A 25895-nucleotide genomic window follows, 5' to 3' on the forward strand; every position below is an offset into this window, starting at 1 on the left:
CGTAATAATTCTTTGGCTTTTAACAATGATGACAGGGCTTTATATGCACGATCTCTGACATTTGAATGAAAGTTCAGACCTCTACGGGGTCCGAATGCGGACAGTACGAGTCCGGGCTGTGCGCACATGTATCCCACACTCGCAGCTCAGAACTAATTTGGAGAGCGGCCCCCTCCATAACAGAACAGTTGAGTCGCTTCTACCTTTTTGCGGAGCTGGCACGTATGTTCGTAATACGGGACGTCTTGTAAAGACCGAAACATATTCAGGAAGGGCTAATTCTACCCATCACTGCAAAACGAATAGGAGAAGCAGCGCTTTCAAGAATCAAGAGAGAGAGAGAGACAACATTGTAACTCAACAACGTGAGAGTGGTTCCTCAGTCCACTAGCCCATATGCTGTCCAGGCTGCCGTAGACCTGGTCACAAGCGGGAGCTGGTCCTCAGGTAGACAGCTGAACAGCAGTATCTCCCACTGCTCAGGGGAAGGGGACGGGTTCAGGGGCGGAAGGTCCGAGTTTTTTGTGCAGTCGAATAATATCTGTGTCAGATTTTCTGGTTCCTGGCAGAATTTACACTTATCCGAGCACTGTGTAGGAAAGAGTAAATGCAAACGGACGGGGTGGGGAAAAGTGCCTCCTTCAATTTGTCTAACTCATTTCTTGGCTTTTGGTCAAAGATGTGTGAGGACTGGGAAAGGTCTGGCAAAGAGCAGTAGTGCTCACCCGCTAACTGTTTATAGGCTGTCGTATCTGTTATTCCCCGGTCCGCTTTTTCTCTCTTCAACCACCAAAAGAAATACGAAGGGTCCCCGAAATTGCGTGTTTTCCGTTTGAGCGCGTCTCTCGCAGCTGCCTGGAGCGCGATCGCATTGCATGCGACCGTTTGCTCGCACGCGTCCGCATTTCCTTTACGGGGGGACCACGTGTTGGAGACACTGAGCCGCTTCGCATTCTCGGCCCGGCCGCTTGCAGACCGTGACAGCTCGACGCCGACACTGCAGCAGCTGCGGTCGCCCAGGCTTGCCTCTGACCCCTTACCCTCTTATCCGTTGCAGGCCTCTTTCGAGGCAGTGTACCAACTGTGTGTGACAGGTAGTGCCAGGCCGGTCGAGGGAGCAGCGACACCCGCTCCCGCGGTCGGTGCAGGAAGCCTCCCTGTGGGAGTTAATAAATCCCGCACATGGCTGCATCGTCCGAGCGTGGCATCGAAATAACTTCTCCGATTTGACAGGAACGCCGTGGAAGCGAGCCTTCAGGTGCGTGGAGGAATCGTGTTAGACCGGAAGCGGAACTTTAGCACCGGCTGCGTTGCGAGCGGAAGTGGTGGAGAGAAGAGCGAGGTTGTGGGAGCGGCAGATTAATAGCGCGTGGGTTGCTATCTGTTTAGTGCTCTCGCACATGTACCGCACTTGCAGAATAAAAACTGAGTCGAGGAAGCTGTCTTCCTAGCCCTCAAACTGTCTTGATTCCTTTCCTGGTTAGGAAAACGGTAAAGAGTGAGAGAACGATCTTTAATGAAACTGGCGACGTCAGCCCAGATGAGATACCTGGCTTGCTACGCCATATGAATGCGGTGGCGAAGATTATTATAACGATGAGGAAGTGTACATATGGGTTTAATAATTTCAAGCGGTTGTGCATGCTTATATAGTGTAGTACGATTTCGACCCGTTGGTGCTTAGTTGTGGAGCTAATTTCTGCTACGGAGAGCTTACGTGATGTTGAGGGCGTTGAAAAGTAAGCCTGTTAGCGTATCTTAAAGCACACACACACAGAATGAATTATGCCGTTCGGTAAAAAATTTCTGAAAAAATTGTCTTGATGAAATGACACAAAAGATGAAATCGACAAGCTCACCTAATATGGACCGTGACATTAACAACGTCCTACGTTTTTTGCAGTTCTTCGTTATGGTGTATTGTTTTAGCTAACTGATGTTACTGGGAGAATAAGGAATCAAACTGGTCCTTCGCGTCTCCAAGGAACCGGACGTCTCCTTGTTCAACTATCTAATATCGGAGCTCGCCAGCAGGGGGAACGGCACCTCAGCTCTGTGTGATAGAATTTGGCGCACTGCATGGTCAGCCGCTGAAAAAGCGAGGCTCCAATATACTCGCAGGACTCAAACATCTCCAAAAGTACCTCCTGCGCCCGCCCATCTTTCCTTTCTCCGACAGAAAGATATTGAAGAGCGTGAGGGGGAGTTCAATGTGCCTTAGCGTCGTCAAAAGGCGGCGCATCGTGCTGAAAGGTTCTTTGTCCGTGTCACGAACTTTTGTTTCCAGGCCGACTCCAACAGATGTAGGCGTACGAAGTTGAAGTAGGAAAATAGATACGCGCCCGGTCTCCCAGAAACAGTATAAGCCGGTAGGCTCCTCGTATCAAAAACTGCCGTCCGTTATGGCTAACGCCGATGGCGGAATCCTCGCGCGCCCACCACTTCCGTTCCCTGGAAGCCCGTGTGGCTTCGATTTTCGATACCCCACGCCCCTTCGTTTCACCTCACCCGTCTGAGAATCCTATAGGAACGAAACCATCTGACATTTTGGGTTGACTATTTTTATTGGTATTGGGGCAGAAACTTGTTCTATGTGTTACTGCTTCGCGCAAGATTGCTCCGGCTTTTTTTTTTTTTGGTTCTACGTCTTCGGGTTAAAAAGGGTTTTCAGGACTTCAGGTACTTTCACTGGCCGCTGCTCGTACGGACATATATAGCTGTCGACAGTTGCAGGCAGTGCGATCAATCCAGGTGGTGCGCTATATATATATATATATATATATATATATATATATATATATATATATATATATATATATATATATATATATATATATATATATATATATATATATATATATCGTAATTCATGTTCGCAAAATAGGTGAACCTAGGCATTCACCGCCGCAGTAATGATGACAGTGTCTTGGCCAGCGCTATTTTGACGGTGATCACCACCGATTCCATCGATGGAATGCCTGAAGTATTGCCGCTAACATTATTTTGACGGGTGTCTCCACCGACGTTTACGCCTCTGACAACTCTGACGTCATGCTGCATAGCCGGTGTATACGTAGGTTGCACGTCACATTGTTAAAGAGGAGAGAATGAAGGGGCGCTGAGACATAGTGCCGTGCATGTTAGCTCAACACAGTGGTAGCAAAAAGTTTTAGTCTCGCTTCCTTGTAAATTATTATGGACTAAAAACGTTGTTTTGCGTGTTGCTTGAGGTTGAGTAACAAATGAAAAAAAAAATGTTGCAAAATAGAAGTTTAAGGCTTTAAATAACAGCACTTCAATTTTGAAAACGCATCCTTCCGGCGTTCGTATATAACTTCATCGCGCTGAGGTTTTCCAGGCTTGGAAAACCAAAATCAACGCGGGCTGGAGCTGCTGAGCAGTGTAAACACAACGCAAATGTTCTGGACAAAGCATCGGCACTCGATCAAAGCGTCGTTTGGTCCGCGGTAACACTCCGCTTTCTGGGTCGACCATGTCGTCGGTAACGACAGCTGCGGAAATCAACAAGGGTCTCTGAATGCGAATGTAATTGACGGTTTTCATTTTCTTTTTGCATTTATTTGTCCGCTAATGGATGACAAAAAAAAGGGGTTGAAAGAAACTTTCTGTTACAAAGAGGTGACCATTAAAGAAAGATTAGCGGCCAAGAAAGAAACAGAGCCATCTTAGCGTGCCTGGAACAGCGGAAAGCACGCTCAGAGGGTCGTCTGACCTTGATGCATTTGTTGATGCATCTAGAGAAGGATCTGCCGTGTCGAAAACAGTTGCTCGAAGGTAACTGCGGGTACGATAAACATAGTCCCGAGTACAATGTGTTTCTACCTGAAAAAAAAACAAAAAAAAACTGTGCATCTCGCGTAGACAGATCGCAAAATGCGATACTTCCTTCCAACACTTCACGTGTGCTGATTCCGAACTACTGTTGCCTCGAAATCGAGCCGGTCGACAGACACGCACGAGGCGTCACCCGGGCAGTGTTTGTGGTGCAAGACACCAACGATTGTCCAGAGGTCTGTATCTTCTTTCGCCTGTCACCAAAAACCAACACGTGCGGCCGCCCCACAGGCTGAGCTCGATGCGACGTGCAGGGTTCAGAGTTTCAGGCCGAGGCTTCCGCAGCCGTGGTGGGCAGGAAGAGTCGTTGGCTCGGACAGCCCCTTCCAGCTCGAGAAGCCCTCCGATCGTTGCTCGATGAGCGATCACATCTCCGGCCTCACTTGTTGAAATAATATGAATTACAAAAGGGAGCCATTAGCTGTGCCCTCGGTTGCACCTCTACAGGGGACCAGAAACAAAAAAGGACGGGGGTGGAGGCGCTGCGCACGCTTCCTGTGTTATCTCTCAGGTGTTGGCTTGGCCCGGGTTAGGGCTCGGCGAGGGTCGAGTCGAGAGCCGTTCGCTCGATAGGAGATTGCGCCGATAACGAGAACTCGCTCTGGGGAAGCGGCGGAGGGGGAGTGCGGGGGAAGGGGAATTACGGGCCCGCCTTTGGGCCACACCGGTCGATTCGCCGCGCGGCGCTTATCCGGTACGTCACTTCGCGCTGCGGGGAAGCCGTCCTCGGCCTGCAGCGGCGCGCTCCCCAACAGCAGGGGGGCCCCGGTGGCGCCTTGCACCTGATGCATGGCTGGGGGCCATAATTACGTTCTTTTCCTCCGATGGCTTACGTTATAGTAATCGGTTCTATCGAGTTGGTGGCGCAAGCCGGCCAACGGCGCCGCTGCCATTGTTCTCACCCTTGCGGAAAGGGAGACGCGACTTGGACAAAAGAACGACGTCGTAAGATAAATTCCGAGCCCGAAGGCGGCATTGGCCATAGTTTCGGGCTTGGTAGCACAGTACTCATTTTCCAAGCTAGTGTTCTCCTGACCGCGCGGCCTGTACGAAATCACAGGCGAAAGCTGCGGTACTGCGGCTATAATTAGGAGTCGGCGTGGCATTGTTCGGAAAGAATAAATATTACTGCCCTTTCCACCCCGTGTTTTTTTTTTTTTTTTGTCACAGCTCCCCTCTTTTTCCCGCCTGGGTAATAACGTTCCTCGAGATTGCGAAATAAGCTATTCTTTCAGCCGGGAACCTTTACAGCTAATTACTTGCTGCAGTTAATGTATCTATATATCCATCTCAGTACTCTCCTACTCGGGCCAAAGGTCGTTATTGGCAACTCACGAGCTGATCCTTATCGTCGCCTCTTTGTTCTGTCCTGTCCAAATGTGTTTGCCTTTTTAAGCTCCAGGCTAACGATTGAATGGTGTCACGCCGAAGCACTGAAGGGGGGCCCTATTCACGAGGTTCGGCATGAAAATGGCACCAGAGGTGAATGTTTTCAGTGAGACGTGAGGCGTCGCATTATTTTCGGATATGTCTATTTTGATTGTTCATGCCATGAATGATGAACCGCTTGCGATAATAACCGCAGCCGAAGTGCTTTTGCGAGGATTTATTGTTCCGAAAAGTGATATGTATGGAAGTTGGGATGCGTTTCATAAATTTTTTTATTGGCGTATTGATTTGGGCCTACTGTGATTCTCAAGACAGCGTGATGAAATGGCGCGAATATTACAGATGTTGTAAATTTCGCGAAGTGGCCCATGAGCTAAAAATGCGTGCAGAAAGAAAAGGAAAAGGAAGAAATGAACCATGAAGTCTTTGCGAGTGTTGTAATTTTGTGCCTCAATATTAGGTAATCTTTTTTTTTCTTGCTGTCTATTAATAAAAATGTTCCTCCGTCAGTACACCTTCTTCGTATTGCTTTTCTTCTATGGATTTCTATGAAATTTCTTGTTTCTTCACTTTTTCTTTTCTGGAACGGTTTACGAGTAAAATGAAAAACCAGTTTCTAAAAGCGTCAAGATGTCTCGCACAAGTCAATGGAATGAAGGATAAGAGGGATAGTTTCTTACAAGTTACTTCTGGGGCTTGCGTTTATGAAACGTTCAAATATATAAAATTTCTGGTCGAGCTTGCACGCCTCTTTTGAAGTGCCTTTACAAGCCTTTAAAATAAAAATAGATCATAGTTTTATAATTGGGTTCTCGCATTCGTCCTGCATTTTCGCAGCGTTTAATCGCCTATTTTTTTTTAAAGAAAAGTTTTAAGATCAGAGCCAAAGAACCTTCCGAAGTGTGTTATATGCTTTTTGACAAATCATACACCTGACTGAAAACCTAATGCAGAGCTTGACGTCAAGCAAATGTTCTAAAGCTTGAAGTGGTACCGACTGCCGTGAGAATAGCGACGGCTGGGAGGCTGTTGGAAAAATAGAAGAAACTGTGGACTAAATTTCGGATCATTTTGTTTACTGACAGAAAAAGTGGTTTATACGGCTTTGTTAATTTTTTCTGCGGCTTTGCAACAAGAATACATTTAAGTGATGAAGTTGGAGACCATTTATTTAGCTCTTTCGTGGCTTACGAGAACAATAAAGGAACGTAGTCTACGTAGATTACGGAGTGGAAAATGTAACTGCCCTTTTTTACCGTTAATATTCCAGTCCATCTGCTCACACCTTGTAATGAGACAATCTCAGCTCCCTTCGCCCGGTTGCCTACCGTGCACGAAACACCGGTTCCGTTCCATCATAGCCGGCCTTCACGCACGGCAATCGACGCATGCAAACGGCGCTGGTCATTAGCGATATTACCGGAAAGCTTTCTTACTTTGGTCGACTGCGCGCGAAAAGTTTTATTGTACAATGTTGCGTTCTAACCTTCCGCGGTGGTATGTTAATTCTCGTAAGTTCTTTTTCCCGGCGTGAGGAAAAACATAGTTTGCGTTTCTGTGAGGTTTAAGTTCTGTCTTGTACACAACGATTTACTCAATACTGGCACATCTCGGGTTAAGAGGCTCACAGGCTATTTGTACTACTGGAATGGAGTAGCCATAAATTTGGCCCTTTTTGTGTTCAGTTACTGCACTATCATGAAATGGTTGTAAATGATGAGCGAGCCATCGTCAGCTTTTTTGGCGGGAAACCGTAATTAGGCTAGCATTCCGTGATTTTTGTGCGTTCGCCAGCCGTGCCTGGGACCCGCGCCCGTAACTAACGCTCCCTAGTTCACCACTCTGGGAATGAAGACAACAGCAGCTGTCGGTTTTGCGCCAAACGTTACGCTTACATTTTCGCTTTGAAATCCTACGTAGGCAACCGGTACCCGGAGATCTACGTACGGGGAGTTTGAAGTTGTTTGGCACTTCGTTGAACTTAACGTTAGGTCTACCAAACGTAAAGCGGAATGACGACAGCAGCAGCAACTGCCGTGTATTTATGCTCCGGAGGTTAGGCCAAACATTTTGCTTTGAGGTCTTACGTCATCAACCGGTATCCGCAGTTCGAAATACGTTTAGTTTGACGTTGCGTGTGTATGCCGCTAAGTTGAAGGATAGAGTTAGCACACGTTAAGCCTAAAATTGGCCTACTAATGTCTCTCAGTCGTAGTAATGTGGAGAAAGACAAAACGCAAAGGAAATGACTGGAACATTACACACCATAGACCTATGTTAAATTCATCCATATTTACAGACCGGCAGCGACATCATACATATTCATGAAAAGTTTATAAGAATGTATCTTCAGTATCGGATAATACCGTTAGTTTAAACAAGTTAGTATCTAAGACACCGCATCTCTTGTAACATTGTAGTTGAAAGAATATTTGGAAACGAATCATTTTGTGTATACCGCAGCTCACCTTTGCGAAGAATACAATGTACAGTGATGACACAGGTGCACTAAAATTTGTAATTCGACGCCTCATTATTTAAATAATCATTGCAGCTCGCTACCTCTGAAACCGTATGGGTTGTATTGCTGGCAGCCGCTCGCTAGGTTATGGCAGCACCCGGTAAATTCGGAGCAGCCCCGTGGCGACCTGCCGTAATTCCCCGATCTGTAACCGTGGGATTCTGTGCATCGTAACTGGCACTGGCTGCAACCGCCGACCACTGCAGAGGCAGAATTCAAGCTGCCGAAAGCACAGGAGACGTCACGGAGATAATTGGGAACACGGGAAAATAATGCTTCTGACGTGGTGAATGCTCGATGCATTGTTTTCACGCAAATAATGGCCGAGAAGTAAACGAAGATCTCGCTATTCTCCACCGTATGAAGTCGTGCCCACGGGGGAAACAGTTTTTCCTAATTTTCTACTCTATAATCTGTGGTTAGTTCTACGTATAGTGAAAGTTCTCCGGTAAAGTGTAGCTTAGTAATTTTTTTTGCTTTGATTCATGATTAGTTCTGCATCTGAGATGATGCAGTGTGATTCAACTTCAAGCGCTGACTGCTCAGCATCATGTCGGCCTTGCACAACCTCTGCCTGTGTTCAATTTGCCAGAAAAATGTAAGCTCACGCTGCCAAAAGAAGTTGCCTTGGCAGGCTACGAGTATATGCAGATACGCTTCGTAACAGCGTCACTGCACTTGGCACAACAAAGACCAAAGGTTACATCAACGTAACGGACAGGAGAACCTGTATTTTGCTATTTTCTTCCCCCAGAGTTTGTCTTCCCACTGAAGATGGCCAGTCACTCATCCGCGGAAACAAACCGACGCATCTCGCCACCACTTTTTCCCCCCTGTTTTTTGCCCTCGCTTCCGGTCTTTGAACCATCACGCGTGGCTGCGTTTCTTCCGGTTGCTTCCCTCCTTCGCCGTCTGTTGCACTTTCGGATGCAACCGCGACGAGCAAAGTAACCTCGCGGTAACTCACTGATGCGGCGAAGGCAGTGGGAGAGACAGACAAGAAGTCGGGAAAGCAAGAAGCTAACGAACGACGAGTGAAGTCGTCACATCAGCACGAGGCCCTGGAGCGGGGCCAGCTCTCTCTCCAACCGTGCGCGCAAGCCGAACTCGTCGGTTCCATTTGATCCGGACCGACGCCGACCGGGCAAGTTGTCGCCGCACTTTCGTGACTGCGCCGCCACCGGCTCGCACTACGCTCTCTCTTCGTCTCCGAACAGTTGGGAGCCGCTTTCGTTCGCCGCGTCCGCCCCGTCCCGTGTTGATTCTGGCGGCAAAAACCCGCTGGAGCGAGACGCCTAGCGCAGAACAGCACGCACCGCGCGCACACTCCGGCCATGCAGACGGCAGCGTCGCGGCTGCAAACGCAAAGCAGCTAGCCCCGCAAAAAGTAACGTCAGCAATAGCTACACAAGCAACAGAAGTCACGGAGACTGCGCAGCCGTCTCCGGGCCCTGGGTCCCCTCCAAGCTGACTGCAGACGGGAGGGGGGCCATCCGCACCGAAGGAGGGACCGCTCAAGTGCTTCGCGCTTCACTGGGCAGGGACCCGCCGACTTTAATGGACTTGCCTGGTTGGGCCTCCCGCCGTCTGAAGAGGGCGAGGAGGCCTTATTAGGAGCTTCCTCCCGATCTTCTTTTGCCGGTAGCAGTCCGAAGTGATTTTCCTTTGTGTCCAACGGAAGGGAATCGAAGCAAAGAAAGAGGGCCCTCCTGGGCTCCCACGACTGCAACACCGCTGGCGCCGTCATCGTTCCTGGTGCGATTGCAGCACGGACTATGCGCACACGCGAGCGTACCTATTCCGCACCCGCATAAAGATAAATAAAACTACGCTGGGGAAATCAGAGGCGAAACGTGAGCTATCGCATCGAGGTAGCCAAGAAGACAGAGCGAGAGAGAGAGAGAGAGAGAGAGAGAGCGTTATCCTGTTCTTGCTACCTTCTTCGGTCCTGCCAGGAAACATTACTTCGCGCCTTAACAAGTTTCTCTTTTAATGTCGGCGGAACTCAGGGAAAATTTGCATTAGTTAGGGCAGCTTTCGCATCCGAAATTAAGCTGCCAGTACGCGTTTTCTCCAAAAGCTTGCCCCTAACCTCCTCTCCCTCTTTCTGTTCTCTTAATTCGGGACGATGGAAATAGGGGAGAGTGGGAAGGGAATCTTGCTGACGGCAGAACGGACCGTAACCGGGACCGCCATGAAGCGAAAGAAGCAAGAAGATTTAATTTGCTGGATGAGAATACAATCCGTTTTGCGGGCGGTATGCGTTTTTGCTCTGCTGTCGTTTCACCGCGTAAGTGTTTAAAAGAAAGAGAGCTTTGCTCTGTCTCCCTGTTTTAAGTTAATCCGAAGAAGTTATCGTTACTAGAGACGTATAGATTGTGTGGCGGTGGTTGAGGTGCTTATCCTTTTCGAGACAGAATCAAAACTTGCAGAGTGATCTTTTTCCAATACTGCGTGGGTATGAATTGAATATTTTGATTTTGACGGCTAGGATGGGACCTCTGGGTAATTTATTGCGCTGTGGAACCGCAGCGGTTATCCTTTGCTCATTGCGCAACTCTCCATGAAGCGCTTAGTGCTATTTTATTAGTCTGCTTTGAGAGCTGTTGCCGTATTAAGCTATTAGGCCAAGGAACCCGTAACCATGAGCCATACGAAGAGTTACCCAGATTTAATTGCATAGTTTGTTGCATCAACTTTAGAATACTGGAGTACCGTCTAATATTTTCCAAGTTGAGACGTAGAAACAATCTATAAAACAGGCAAAAAAAAAAAGAAATTGTGCGTCACAGTAGTTTAACCCCCCTTCCCCCACTTGCGCAACTGTGACCTGCCTGTCTAGTTGACGCAAAAATGAATTTTGGATATTGACGCGTCACGCTTGTTTACCCTTTTAGGTAAAGGAGTTGCAGGGGATAGCGTACAAAGTAAAGCAACGGAATAAAATTTGGAAAGAGCCTTGCGACGCCATTTGACTGCGTTAATTGGGTATGGCCAGTTATTTCGGCACATTGCAAATTGAGGGTCAGCGTTCCAATTTTATCTCCAAAATGCGCCTGAAGGCAGTACCTGTACATCGACTACGTGGCACGAGTTATGTTTGGACGATTACGAATCAATGTAGACTATCTGTAAATCTTTAACGAGCGTCAAAATCTCGTGCAGATGTGAATTTTGGTCTTTCGTCTCCACCAAGAGCAATGCAAAGGAAAAATGGCAGCAGCATCTCCACTCCGTGGATGATGGCGAGGGTGCGGAGTACGGGGACGCGAAATGACATCCAAGTTGCGCCCCGAGTGACATCCGATTTGCGCCCCGAACGTCATTCGATTTGAGCCATGAGTTGCACCTTGATTATTCCCTAAATGAAAGTGCAACTCACGCCTCAAATTGAATTTCGCTTGATTTTTGCTTGATGGTGGTGTGCGCGTGGATGGACGCGGATGGACATTGGGAGGTCCTAAGGTACTCCGCACCGTTACAGGCGAAAGAGTAAGCCGTTTGACTCTCGGGTACTAACTCACGGCCGTAGCCCAATGGTTAAGACGACTGACACTAACTCTGTCTGGTCAACCAGACACAGGCTCGAAGCCTGCCGGTGCCTGTGTGATTTTTTGCGATTGTAAATTCTATGCGCACGGACGCGGACGGACATTGTGCGGTCCTAAGGTACTCCGCACCTAATAAGCAGCAGGCAGTCTAGAGATTACTATATTGTGCATGCTACCGTATATTGTGTGTATATGTATACACACCCACACATCGAAAAGCACCTCCGCCTGGCCCGATACGCTACTGTGATGTCTAACTGCACATTTTAGCGAACGCTCAAAGGCAAGCTTGAAGCTTGTGCGAGAATGTATGCATTGCACGTCGCCGCGGTGACGCCTGCGATTGCAATAGGGACTGAGTAACTTTTTGTGTGCTGATAAGCCGCAATTTCCAGTAGGTGGATGAGCTATGTCGCAATAGCCATCGGCGAGAAACTGCTCTTGCAATGAAATTCGCTCTGAAAACTCAATTACGGAGACCTAATCACCGGCCTCATTATTAGCCGTCCCGCCGTAAAATAGCGACAGGCTTAACGACGCCAGTGCCACTTGTTTAGCCGCATATCGTTCGGGGATTATTATAATTATACTCGCTTCGCGTGTCCGCGGCGCTTAGGGCTCCACGCGACTCTAATGAGTTCTTTGTGGTGGTGCAAGGCGAATCTGCCAGTTCAAATAAAAACACTGTTCGCAGCATTGCGACGCGCGAGAAGTCGTAATTGCCGCCTTACGCAAGCACCGCAAACGTGCGCGTTAGTAATATATGCGTGGTCGTTTCAAAAGTGGCTCTAAAAATCGCGCAACCACAGCGAAGAAAGTCCCTGGCCAGGTCACCGCCCAGTCCGCGAAAAAGGCTGCGAGCGCACGACGACATCTCGGCGTGCGTTCCCGCAGGCACCGGAAAAGAAAACCGCACCACAAGGGCCACCGGGAATAGCGCGCTTTTGTTCCGCGCCTATCCCCAGCCGTTGTTCGTCCCGACACTCGACAAATGCGACCACCAGGCCCAGATTGTCCACACGAGGGCCGCGATTTCGCCGGCGCGTGTGCGGAGGCATTAGGGGGGCCCATAAATGTCGAGGAGAGCGGCCTGCAGCTACTCGCCCTTCGCGGGACGCACAGACGCGCGTCCGCAGCGCGGGGTTCAAACTCTTATCACCGCTTAATTTGGAGGCCAGCCGCAGTCATGCTGCTCGCGGCTTGCCTGTCCCGCTTGCGACGGGCTGCGTTTAATTAGAGCCCCTTCCGCCCGACGAGCGCGGCTTATCTGCGCTCGGGCGACCGCGCAACAAAGCGGTGCGTCGCTGGAGGTGCAGGCTGCAGTCCCCGCAGTAGACGGTTGCGCAGACGCTCGCGAAGCGCGCGGGTGATAGCGCGTTGGCCACCGGCCCCTAAAACCACTACACTCTTGCGCACTGCGGTGCGCGCCAGGCCGGGCGACCACAGAGTTCCTCTCCCCCCGGTTCACCCCCGATGACGCCCGAACGCGTCGAGCGATGATGTGGCCGGCCGCCGGAGCACGGAGAAAGGCCTGCTTTTCTGTTGTGAGCGATTGCCATTGTGTCAGCGGGCGCTTGCCTGCCCCCGTGCCCTTCGCCTGTCGCGATCTCTATTCTTCTCACACCCGCCGCCTCGTCTCCTGAAATGCTGCTGCTGCTGCGGCGGCGTTCTTCGCTGTCGCCGGGGCTGGCGCCACTACGCTACTGGCCCCGACGCGCTGCGGTGATTTCGATTGACAAGCCAGATAGGACCCTTTCGGGGCCTACGTGCGGGCGGCCGTGGCTTGCGCGGCAGACGTGCGTTTCGGAGATAATGGGAGCGCTGCAGTGACGGGTCAGTAGGGAGAAAACGAAATCTGCATTGTTTATTCGCGGCACTCCTAATGTAACTTATTTTCCTTCTTAATTTTCGGCGCGAAGCCATGAGCGTTAAGAGGTTTTTTTTTTTTTTTTTTTGTGTGTGTGTGTGTGTGTGTGTGTGTGTGTGTGGATTGATTCTGCAGCCAAAGTTGCGAACATTATACTCTGCTTCCCCCCTTCCTTCCTCTCTGGATATTTCGTGTAATTATCACGCAGAGAACCATAGAGTGCTGGACACTGGACCGTGATGATAGGGTGACTGAGGCGCCAAAATCGCCCGCTGATTGGGATTGACAGAGAATGGCGGTCACCTAACGTTCGGAAAGGGCCGCGGCCGGCCGCCGCAACTGGCACGCCTCCGCTTACGCAACATGCTTGGCCCGGCCACGCCTCCGTTGCTTCCTGTGGCTCGCGGTTACCGATGGCGGTTGCGTGCAGGACGAAGACAGGAATGGGAGCAAGACATGATGTGGTGGTGGGGGGGGGTTGCGCTGCAACCGTTCAATCCTTTTCTTCTCCGCGTTAATTTTTTATTCTCATAGATCTGGTTGGCTGCCACTTGTCCTGTTTTAAGGCTTTTGTCGTACTGCTGATGAGTATTCTCGCATAAGCGACCAGGCCGGCACAGCTCTTAATGATTCTCCCAATTAACGGCGGCGGTTCTGCGATCAAGAACGGTCCTCTTTGCAGAACCTGCCATTTTGATAAGGTATCAGTCAGCAGTAGTTTTACTATTCCACAAGGCTGAGATTACGAAGCAGGAGCGTGGAAAATCCACGATTACAAATTACAAAAGAAAAAAAAAAGGCAGCTTGAGAAGCTGGGTTGTGTCGAATAGTTTTTCTTTTCCTGTTCAGGTTGCCAGACAGGTGTCCAATCTCGGCCTTGTCGAAAATTAAACGCCAGTGTGTACAAGAATTCGGCGCACATTAAAGATCCCCAGGTGGTCAAAATTAATCCGGAGCCCTCCACTACGGCGCGCCTCGCAATGATCAGCAATAAATCAAGCTTGTCAAAGATTATCAAAACCGCCCACCGGTAGTGGCTGCATGCAGACTGACAGGCAAATGTTTTTATTTGGGATGGCTCGAGGCCGCAGGGTTGAAGGAGGGGGTTAATAATGTCCGACCATGGCTGCCTCGCAAACGAAGTGCCGCAACACAGCCAGCGGAGCTTGGTGTGATGGTGCATCTGCCCAGCCGAGAGAAAAGACGAGGGTCTGCTTGACCAGTGGATGACGGGGCCCGGAAGCGGCCAAAATTGAGGCAACGTACCTTTCGACTCACCGTTTGAGCCTAGAGTTCAGCAGCATCGCCTGTGATATGTCGGTAAAGGCTTGCCGACCCGAAACCTTTCGCTTGGTACTCCACCAAAGTGCGGAAGAGGTGTGCATATGCTCCTTTCAGACTTCCCAGTAGACAAAAAAAAATAAATAAAAAAAGAACATGCCACTATGCAAAGGAAATTACTTTTCGCTTGGGCTTTAAGAGAGTTCGACAGGAAGCAAATAATCGTTGCTGTCAACTCCAAAATGCTATAATTGCTTAACAGTCAAGATCGTCGGCAAAGTAATCTCTGTGTTGCAACAAACTAGTACCGGACGACTACTTAAAGATAACCCGTTACCGCCTTCCGTTCGAGGCGGTATTCGCTTGCTTTTTGCTTTTCGCTAGTTCTTATGGCGCCACGAGAAGAACAGGTACCCTCGATTGCCACTGGTATCGGTCCACCTCATGGTCGTTATCGGAAAATAGGACCCTGAAACAACAAGCTGAATACCCAAGAGTTCGCACATTTTTCTTTTCAAGTCACCACCCCGCTGTTGTTGAATCTGTTCCGTCTATTGCAACGTATACATGAGTGCAGGCTGTACTGCCTAAACGGCTCGCTGCGGCAAGAGCCGTTTAGGCAAAATAAACGCTTCAGACATTCCCCAGCAGCGACGTCACCACATACCGCGATGTGCGCAATTGTTTCGACGGAGTGCGAGTTACTGGAGCACTTCCGCGAGGCACAGGTAAATTTTTTTTTTATACAGGCTGCATAGCTAATAAACGAACAAATGAATGGTAACAATTGCTCCTTACTTCGTGCTTCTTTGAGCCGCCTGCGCACACCGCGTGTTGAAAATTGTAGTTTGCTCCAAGGCGACCTGCTTGGCAGGTCGTTTGTTTATTGGTTTTAAGTGAAAATCGACAGCATCTGAACGCTCCAAAACGCGCCTAACTAAAGAAAGAACTCGATCATTGTTGCGCACAGCGCACGTCTTTCTCGTGTGTGTGTTTGGTTTTGGTCTTTGCGGGTGTGCGCGTGCGTTCGAGCTCTTGCCATCCTCACTTAGGAAAGCCTGTTTCCAGGAAGTTGCAAGCTCAGTTTTTTTTTACTTGTGATTGCCGATAAGGTCTCGGAGTGCGATGAATTTTCGCGCCGAAAGACCAAGATGCCGGGTGAATACTTTTTTTTTTTTTGTAATCGTGGCCGCAGGCGGTGAGGAGAAAAAAATGTTTGAAAAGGGTAGTTATGGTAAGGATAAAACTGATGTTTTTATTGCGTTTGAACTTTTAAGTCCATCGTAAAATGGGCTTAATGTTCAACTCCTGGAGTTGATATTATGACTGTAACGACGAACAATTTCAGAGCTTCGTCTTTATTTTTTGGGTAACGCCCATATTCTTTGTCAATTTAAAGCTTCGATGAGATATGACGTTTATTTTACATTCCTACCGCCCATTTATTTATATAATGTCATTGAGAGAAGAAAGCCAGAGAAGTAAGCTTTAATGAAGGGAAAAGGCGGAGAGGTCGTCCTGAAGGAGTGCTCTGGCCAGCTACCCGGAGTTAGGACGGGAAGAGGAGAAGCAGAAGCGGGGAGGTGTGAGGTGACTATGGCAGAAAACAGCATGAATGCAGAGTGCCCACAGTTTTATTCTACTTTCGAGTAGGCACATTATCATTGAGAATTTCTAAAGAACAAGAAGTCTCGGTAATAAAAACAATTTTCTAGAGTCCACCCATTTTTTGTTTTATAAACGTAACAATAATTAACTGTTAAGTGATCGAAAAGAAAATTACATTGCCTACTTTTATAAAGCGAAAAAAATACCGTTCTTCCATCGTTAATATGCCGCTAAAGCAGTTTGGAGTAAATCATACGTGTAAAATTCAGTATCAGTTTTTCTCGTTGTGTCTGACCCCTAAAAAAGAAACAGTCGCAACAGAAGGTTATCGTTTGACTAACAGGACGTATCAAACTAACTTGATGGGGATCGAAGTGGCACTTTCAGCTTGGCAGCCAGGAAAAAAGGGGCTGTATACTAATTTGAAAAAGTAATTCTAGTATAGTGAAACGAGGGGTTCGGCGGATGATCCACATTGGACGAAATATTCAACGTGCATGAATATTTACCCGCACAGAAGATCCAATTGCCCTGAAAATCAAACGAACTTGTCTGTCGGTGACGTTTTATGACGAGAACGACGGCAGATCCCACCACGAATAAACATTCGTTGAATATTCAACGGGACGAACGGTCCAACGAACTGATGGCACCGTCACGGAGCGAGTAAGGCCGGATGCTCTGAAAAGAGGCCAATACCCAGTTGCTGAAGAAATTTGGCGCAAGCGCTTAACGTTATGAAGCGCAACGTTTGTTATGGTGGGCGTTTCGGGGCTTTAATTATCACCGATTCATTGTTCTTGGAGGCTGTCCGTAGCCTTGTAGCTTCAGAAAGCGTGGATCTGCGCAGGCGCATTGCGTCTTGAGCTACGTATAGTGCAAGATCTCCACCCTCTTTTCGATGGCTCAGCGCTGGGCAAGCACGCTTAGGGTAAGAGGAGCATTTATGTGGTAATCATGACTGACAGCTGAGCAGGCATTCTTGGAAAAAAATACGTTGATTCCTTTGTCATAGGAATCGGTAAAACACGAAAGTGAAATGTTTGATTGATTGATTGTGGGGTTTAACGCGCCGACGCAACGCAGGCGATGAGGCGCGCCGTAGTGGTGGGCTCCGGATTAATTTTGACCACCTGGGGATCTTTAACGTGCGCCGAAATCTCGTTCACACGGGCGTTTTTGCTTTTCGCCTCCATCAGAAAAGCGGCCGCCGCGGCCGGGAATCGAACCCGCGACCTCGTGCTCAGCAGCGCAACGCCTTAGCCACTGAGCCACCGCGGCGGGCGAAAGTGAAATGTGCAGCGAAATCTGCAGCTCAGCATCCGTTATGGCCTCAGAGGCTGTCTTGTGAGTGGGCTTGGTGACGTCAGTGAAATCTTGGCGTATTCCGGCATAAAACACTTCCGTGTCAAAATGTAAAACCCGAAAACGAACAAGCCTAATTATAACGTACTCTTTAGTATTAAAGGTTGCTTCCCCGCAGGAAGACCCTGTGTGCAAGGGTGCACCCTTTACAGGCCGCTTGCTTCGTGGTACTGGCGTCATTTCCGTGACGGATATGACGTCGTTGAAATCTGTGTATCCCGGAATAAAACACTTTCGTGTTAAAATGCTGAACGGGTCTTTGTCCGCTGGACTGGTTCATGTCCACTGTCCACTTTGACGATAGAAAAGGGGTAACGACGTGTCGACAGTTCCCCTTTGTCTTGTTGCCATCGTTACTGTAATCTACGTCACCAGTTATACGGCTACGTTCGCGTGCACCGCGGCTGCATACTTTCGATTATTTTAATTTTGTTCTGAGCTGCCGAGGAAGTGGTTGGGAGTAGCACCCGTAGCTTAATCGACGTCTTATTCTTGTCACAGGTGCGCAGCATCCGCGACGGCCCAGCTCCCCAATCAGCAAGACCGACGATGCCGGTAGACGTCGGTCGTTGGCGCTCATCTTCCTCTAGCGACAGCACAGCGTCCCGCTGGTCACGCCGCACGTGATGCCTCCGGTCGTCGCCATGGGTTGCGCAGCGCTGGCGCTGCTGCTACTGTGCGCTGCGGCCGCCTCGGGACTGGAGTCACCAGCCACGAGTAATGGCGGAGCAAGCAGCGCCTCTTCGACGTCGTCTGCGGGCGGCCACTGCCCCAGCGCCTGCATCTGCAAGTGGAAAAGCGGCAAGCAGACGGCCGAGTGCATCAGCCAGGGGCTGTTCTCCGTACCCGCGGGACTGCCTCTAGGACTTCAGGTATTTCACTGACAGTGTGCGCGGAAACGATGTTCAGCCTTTATCTGACTGGCGAGGAGAAACGGAAATTCCAGTGCTTCTGATGACGATAGTTCTGACTTCATGCCACAGTAGCAACGCCGTGGGTTCTTCGAAAAAAACTCCGGATTCGCATTTCACCTCCCTACTGAGGATTAGTTCTAAGTGCTTAGGAGGCCGGACTGAATGCATACACTCATCACTTGCCGCGAAATTGTATGTTTCCAGAAATTTTTTACAAAAAATGGGAATGAACACCGATCTTTTTATACCTTTAACTATATTAGGTTTAACTTTTTACTTTAGACGTCATGCAACACCTTTTCTGTCCTCCCCGTTCTACCGTAGTCATTTTTTTCACGTCCCCTGCACCGTATTATTTTGTTGCCGCTGCGATAGGGAAAGCCGGAACGGCGGTGCAAGGGGGCTTTTGAAACCCTGGCGCCCGCCTTTAAACAACTCGGGCACAACTCCACAACGCGTGTGGGTGCTGTCGCGTTAGGATCTACTTTACGATTCGCCATCCTCTTTATTGCTCAAATGCACTTTCAGTAGCGTCACCTTACGTTTGATCAGAGTTTTGTTACTGACAGTTTAGCAGTACATACATTTAACGTCGCGTCTGTTGGACCGTCCGTGACCTGCAGGTCATCAACCTGGAGCGGAACAACTTCCACTCGTTGCCCGGCCGCACCTTCCAGGAGCGGGGCCTCGTGAATCTGCAGCGGGTCTACCTCGCCCACTGCCGGCTCGGCCGCGTTGCCCGCGACGCCTTCCAGAAGCTCACGAATCTCGTGGATCTGGACCTCAGCTGGAACCTGCTCACGGCCGTGCCCAGCGCAGCGCTCAAGGACGTGCCGCACCTGCGACGGCTACAGCTCAGCGGGAACCCCATCGCGCAGCTGGAGAACGCCAGCTTCTCGGGTCTCCAGCACCTTACATCCCTGCACTTGTCCCGATGCCAGCTGCGCTCAATAGAGCCCGGCGCGCTAGACGGCTTGCCGGCGCTTGAGTATCTGCTTCTCGACCACAACCGTCTGTCCACGCTGCCGGCGCAAGCCGTGTCCCCGCTGCCCAGGCTCTCGACGTTGCATTTGCAGGTAAGCAGCTAGTGGAGTCGAGGCGGCACAATCAACTTGGATTGCAGGCGTTACCTTGATGTAGGCTCGGCGTTGTAGGGCCAGGAGTTGCTTTCCCTTGAACTACGCTCCTGGGCCTCTCGCAGGGTAACCCGTGGCAGTGTGACTGCCGCCTGAGCAGCCTTCGGCGGTGGATGCGGACTCGCAACATTCCGCTTGGCGAGCCCCCACGATGTGCAGGGCCGCCCCGGCTCGAGTCGGCCTCGTGGGACACGCTCTCCCTGGAGCAGTTCGCCTGTCCGCCTCAGGTGCACGCGGACTCCCTTGTCAGCGTCCAGGAGGGACGCAACGCCACGCTCGTGTGCCGCGTTCGCGCCGACCCTCCTGCGATACTCAGGTGAGGATTCGCATCTCTTTAGTGCTCCCCTTACCCCTTCTATTCCTCTTGAAGTGAATTTGTCGAAAGAAAGACTTAACGAGTAAAGTGCTTAAAGAACGGGAGGTATACCCCAAGGCTGCAATCTGTGCCCTGCTGTTTTTTATTTACAACGCCTGAACGGAATTTCAATCTTCCCAGCATACTGCATGTTTTAAGTTGGGCACCGAAAGAGATGCACAACTATGTTGGCCCTGTCGCCGCCCAAGTACTCGCGCAAGTCAAAAGAAAAGACGGCGTGGTGTTTGGAGTGGTGAATGCATTGCTTATTATTGGACATATATTGTACTGCGGCTCTTGGGAGTTCCGCAACCCGATAAGTTAGGTATGTTTCTTGACTATCACTGGACGATTTCGCCCTCCCGTAAGCGACTCGGTCGGGTTCTGGGCATACTTGTCACACTTTAGTACGAACGGGTGTTATGATCATTTGTCGTTATTCGCTGTAAGTTTTGGTGTGACGGAGAAATAGGTTAGTATGGCATTATATTTAGCGCAGGAGGGAGCCGATTCAGTGTTCCTGGGTCTGACGAGGTGATGTCGATCCTGCTTCATATCTGCTGATCGCTTCGATGATAATAGGCAGCGGGTATTCTTGGCGTTCCAGATCCTCACGGAAACGTGTCTAGTGTCACTCCCCTCCTCCCCCCCCCCTCCCCCCCTGCCATCTCCTGTTTTAAATACAGCCAGCTCACATTGTTTTTCCTTTTCCACCAAATGATTCAGAAAGGTGCACTCTTTAGAATGGAAAAACAAAAAGCGCGCTGCGATGTGATGTGAAATTAAAATTTCGACGCTTCGTGAACAGCCTTTTTCACTTACTCTGATCTTCTGAGAACAGGTCTGGTAATTCTGGTTTGAGACGGACCTGAAGCTTTTTCAGAACAGCATCACATCAGCCTTAACGTATGGACATAGATATTCTATCGGAGTATTTTATGAACACTTGTTCTCGCTTTTGGAAAACTCTTTCGAAACAGTGCACTCGGCCAGTTCACCTGGGAAATCATTAGCCGGGCACTTGGTGACGTCGCTGCGGACGGCATCCGGGTGCTGGTTAAAAAGGTTGCACCGCTGTCGGCTTCCCGAAGCAGCCGGAGGCGACGCCGGGCAGCACGGCGTTGGCACGGGCAGTTTGACCGGAGTTATCCCCGCATGGTCTAACTGCAACCCCCTTGAAGCTCAAGTGGAGGCCGTCCAGGGCAAACCCATACTCGACGCCGCGGTTGAGGAAGAAGGGACCTCTTGTTCAGCGACAGCGCCTTCGCATCAGTGCCTTAAACGTACTCCTATCGCAGTATCACAAACCTGCACTGTATTGTTTAGTTTGTACGAGTGATCATGTGCGGACGAAAAGTGGAATTAAATCATGTGTCATGTGTTTCGCGTAATATATATGGTGCCATAGGTAGCTTAAGAGTGTACAAGGCTGGTCGACAGTTCCCGGCACATTGTAGCCGCTGGAGTCTGATGCCTGGGGGTTAGAAAGAAGGCCACCTTCACCCAAAGTTGTCGAAGCGGTGCTGGCTACCATCCCCAAGCGTACGAAACAATTACCTCAACATAGAGGAGAGGAGAAAGGACGGAAAGGCCTGGAAGTTAACCAGGTGTAGAGCCCGGTTTGCTACCCTGCACGGCGGGAATAATGTTCAGGGGACAACAGAGAGGGCGGGAGAAGAGGAAGGTATAGGAGTGGGAAGGCGCGCACTCTGGTCCCTATTCGGGCATTACAGTGTTTCCTGCAAATTCGTTTCGCTCAGAAAACGTAGAAGGGCTTTCGTCTCCTGTGAAGACGATGGCGGAGACCGGTGACCTAGGATAGTCTCTACTGTAAGTGGTCGAGTGTCCAATCTTCTGAGCGCGGTGGAAAGCACGCTCCTCTCCCAAGAGTAGTCGGGGTAGCGACACAGCACATGCTCTATTGTCTCTTCCGCGCGGCTGGCCATCCCGATGAGGAAGGAAATACCCATTAAAGTGAAGGGGAGCACAGCCTCCCTGGTGGCCTACTTGGTATGGCCTCAGACCGGTATTCTGAAGGTCGTGGATTCGGGTCCCACCTTGGGAGGATGTTCTTCTCCAATGTCTTTTTTTCATTTTAAAATTCAACGTACTTGAACACGAATAACGGAAGAATTCGAGAGAGAGCAGAAACAGAAGGGTCGCTGCGGCAAGTTGCGGATACAGAGCACTTGGGAACGTCCTCATACGGTATGGACGGTAAGTAATGGTAGTACATAAGTTTTTAATTCTTGCGTGTAATTTGAAATATTTATGTTGTTGGTGGTATTTTGTAACCACGAAAATCGAAAACTGAAATGGCTGGCTGGATATTCAATTTACGGAAGTCACAGAACAATGGCTACAAGTGCCCACATAAACCTGGCAAACACAGACCAAAACGCAATCGTCATTGTCTACGCAAACTACTCAAGTACAGTCCGAAACGTCGCCATGAAAAAAAAAAAAACGCAGCATAACACTTGTACACCATAGGGAACTTAACACAAACTAAACGCGTAGAAGAAAGCTTCCTATAAGTGAGCCTTTACTGAGGACTAGATTACGTTTTGTATAACACATTCGGAAATCAGAATGTCATTACATAAATTTATTTGGCTGGCACAAAAAATGGCCGCTGCCGTGAAGCAAAAAAAAGGCTTATAAAAGGGTCTGGACTTGTGACCAAGTGCGCATGTTGATAGGTTTTGATATATATATATATATATATATATATATATATATATATATATATATATATATATATATATATATATAGAGAGAGAGAGAGAGAGAGATAGAGAGTTGATTGGGTATACTGTAGTTTGTATAGGAATCGATCCATTGTCTTTAGTGAAGGGTTCTAGTGTGTTCCGTATTTTCGCGCGGATAACCCGCCCCTGCATATAATCCGCACCCCCACGTTCAGCCCGCCGAAAAAAAAAATCCTGGGTTATTTACCGCACATTCGATACAGCAAAGGCTGCACCAAAGCTACTGCTCAAGCAACACATCACATACCGTGTAGACAGAAAAAGCGTATATTTAGCAAGCAGAATACGCCGACTGCAAGTCGAAAGTCACAATTCACTATTAAAATTCAGTTGTTAGAGTGAGCACGTCCTTGTTTTTTCTTTTTTGCCCTTGTATGTTTTGCGCCATCGCTGCCATGGAAGTCTTAGTGTTACTGGGTAGGAGCTTCACGGCACAACGCCAACGCAGTGACACTGACTAAGCCTCCGTTAGTCCCGTTTCGTCCGCTAGTCCCCGTCTCTGCGCTGTTTATTCCCCCTGAGATGTCAAACCAACTAGCCCAATCCCAAGCTTTAGTCAACCTGTCAATTAATTCGCTCGGCAACACTGGAAACGGCCACAGACATGGCCGAAGCGCCACGGCCACTGCGCCCGCACGCCGCGGAAAAAACAAAACAAAACAAACACCAGCGTGCGTCGTCGTCTCCGTTTCAACCCGATTCCCAACGGTGCTGTCAACAGAGATGATGTTAATCGCACTCACAGTGGACTCAAGGCAATACTTTGTGTACGGCGGGGAGAGTTTGGAACGTACAACACACATTAAGTTCTTAGCACGGAGCAGTACCGCCATCCCGCGGAGCCCGACGTAACCAGTGACGGCGCACTCCCGTGGTTGCCTGCATGCGTGACTCGGCAGTGAATACAACCTATAGAAGTAAAGAAGTTTTCGATAAGGATGGTCAGGGACAACCATAGACAACCGTAAAGCTTTCGCCTTCAAGGCACTCAAGCAGTTCCCCGAAGAATTTCTCCTAGTTACAGCTAGCCCAGCTGTTAAATCTGTTACCTTAGAATTCGTTCATACACTTATGTATATTATCGTGAGGCTTATCCAAACGCACGGTTACATTTTTCATGGCAGCTAACATGTTGCGCCTAAATTCTCTCTGATGTCCTCGCGCAGCAGAAGTGCTTTTAGGTGCGGAGTACTTTACGGGCCCGGCTTGTCGCCGTAGCTCGTCCGGGGTCACGGCGCCCAGCCACCGCAGTCACGTCGTGGCACGCACCAAAACAGAGGCTTCTAAACAATCACCATTTCCCGCGGTCAAGACTGAACCTGGGTCCCTCGCGTTACGACGCCGACGTCAATCCCATTGCGCCACACAGGCACACGTTCCTCATAGGCAAAGTGTTCGGAGCGATCTTCGCGCTGCGCCGTTGCCACAGATCCTGCCGCTGCCAGGCCCCAAAGAAGTACACCATAATATAAAATAACGAAAGAAATGTAATACAAAAATTAAAGCCGTTCCATTCAACGTGAAAGCTTTTGGAAGTGCAGAGTAGTGATTCGCAATAATGGGCTGTAGCGCCGTTATCCGCTCACTGCTACCACCCAATGCAATTCAAATTTCCCGCCGTCGCACTGCTCGCGTGCCCCCCGCCTGAAACTGTGCCAGCGATAGTTCTGTTCTTTTAAATGCAGAGCATTTCAGTAACTCACGATGTCACCCGCGTTGTCCCGTCGTAGTCCGCACCGTCGTTGTCCGCACCCCTCCCCCTACACTATATAAAAGAAAATACTATTCGGCGCCAGGTTTCGATCCCTCGACCCTGCGGGCGGAACGCAATGTACATGGTGCTCTACCCACTGCGCCACAAAGCCGACACAGAATGGGAGGCTACGGACGCGCCTTATATCCTTGACTCATTCAAATTACTGCTGACGAGCGCTCTCTCGTCAGCAGTTGCCACAAGTGCAACAACATTAACGTAACGCAAACTACTTAACGTCGTGCGCCACCGGAAATGCTCTGCATTTGATCGTGCCCCTCGCGAGGGGGATGTTTGACGCTACCTCTTGCAAGACCGAGTGCAACCGCCGAGAACAAGGTCCCAGGAGCGGCGCGCGCGCCGTGGACTGGTGGCGCCATCTGTCAGCTGCGACGCGAACTACCATCAAGGCAGTCAGAAAACCGAACGCGCGAAATACAAACTGGGTTTGTATTTATGACCATTGGATGCGAAAACGCGCCGGAGGCACGAAAAGCCCACTGAGCTAGCCGCACGGTCGCTGTGCAGGCAGCGGCCACGGCCGCGAAGTGGCCCAGGCCGGCGCAGGTAGCTCGAGTGATAGCTTTTTTAGGCTTACTTTTCCTCCCGCACATGCCAGGTTGCACCGTCACTTTTTTTTTGCTCATTATCGTAACAACCAACCAAACCAGCGTTCCTAACTAAATGAACGCGGGCGCTGCCGGTTAGTTACGTATATCTTGCCTCAAACGTACCTACAGTTTCCTTTGCGCTAAACAACGGGGAGATGTATGACAGGCGCCAAAGGTTCACGAGTTTCGGACGCTTATGACCATATAAATCGCTTGGATTTCGCAGACTCCGGGTTACGCCGTGATGATAGAACGCCGTGTGGATCTACTTGTGTCCAGCGAGCGAGCTACGACGATAAGGCGCGGCCCTAAAGTGTCATGCCCTTAAAATAACGCATTAATTACCCTAAATTAATTGAAACTCAATCCATTGTACTTTACAGGCCTCTTTTCGGGCTGCGGTGCCCTCTGTTGGCTGCTTTCGGTATCAAAGCCAGGCTGATACTTAAACCAGCCACGAGAGGGCGCCACAGCCTTTTTGGTGTATCACTGCTCCACACTTCACAGTTTTGACGTTGGAGTGGAACTGCTTTAATTTTATAACAGAGCACAAACTGTGATTGTAACAAGCAACACATGTGGGCATGGCTGCAGGAGCACAGAAGAGTCACTAGATCTTTTTGAGTTAGGATCTCGGGGAGGCGGAATCCTGAACACAGGAGGTAAAACCTTTGAATAGGATTTCATCGGTCGATTTGTTGCCATGCCCACTATGTGGTTGGAATTTTGCACATGTGGCTTCCGGGATCGCCTGACGATGTCGATGAGGTTTGCTTGATGACAGCACGGAGAGCTACATGGACTAGCGGCAGCAAGGGTTCGGCTCAGGCAGTAGGGGTCCCTCGCTGTTGGTTGTTGTGTCACGCTCAAGTGGAGATCTTGTTCCTGTCACTGCGGACAACGGACAGGAAACAAAAT

At 49.6% G+C, this 25895-nt stretch overlaps 1 protein-coding gene across 3 annotated transcripts in view; it reads left to right on the forward strand.

Annotated features, from left to right (window-relative positions):
* LOC144174340 (uncharacterized) overlaps positions 1 to 25895 on the forward strand; it is a 199173-nt gene that overhangs the window by 169627 nt on the left and 3651 nt on the right. For all 3 annotated transcript variants that reach the window (XM_077702987.1, XM_077702988.1, XM_077702986.1), the window contains 3 exons: positions 17939 to 18309; positions 18975 to 19427; positions 19553 to 19803. In XM_077702987.1, coding sequence (XP_077559113.1) covers positions 18064 to 18309; positions 18975 to 19427; positions 19553 to 19803 — 950 coding nt within the window. In that variant the 5' untranslated portion in view covers positions 17939 to 18063. The remainder of the gene's footprint in view (positions 1 to 17938; positions 18310 to 18974; positions 19428 to 19552; positions 19804 to 25895) is intronic.

The sequence above is a fragment of the Haemaphysalis longicornis genome, unplaced genomic scaffold (genome assembly GCF_048455015.1).
Source record: "Haemaphysalis longicornis isolate Haplotype H1 unplaced genomic scaffold, Haemaphysalis longicornis Haplotype H1 scaffold_3, whole genome shotgun sequence".
In the NCBI taxonomy this organism is placed as follows: domain Eukaryota; kingdom Metazoa; phylum Arthropoda; class Arachnida; order Ixodida; family Ixodidae; genus Haemaphysalis; species Haemaphysalis longicornis.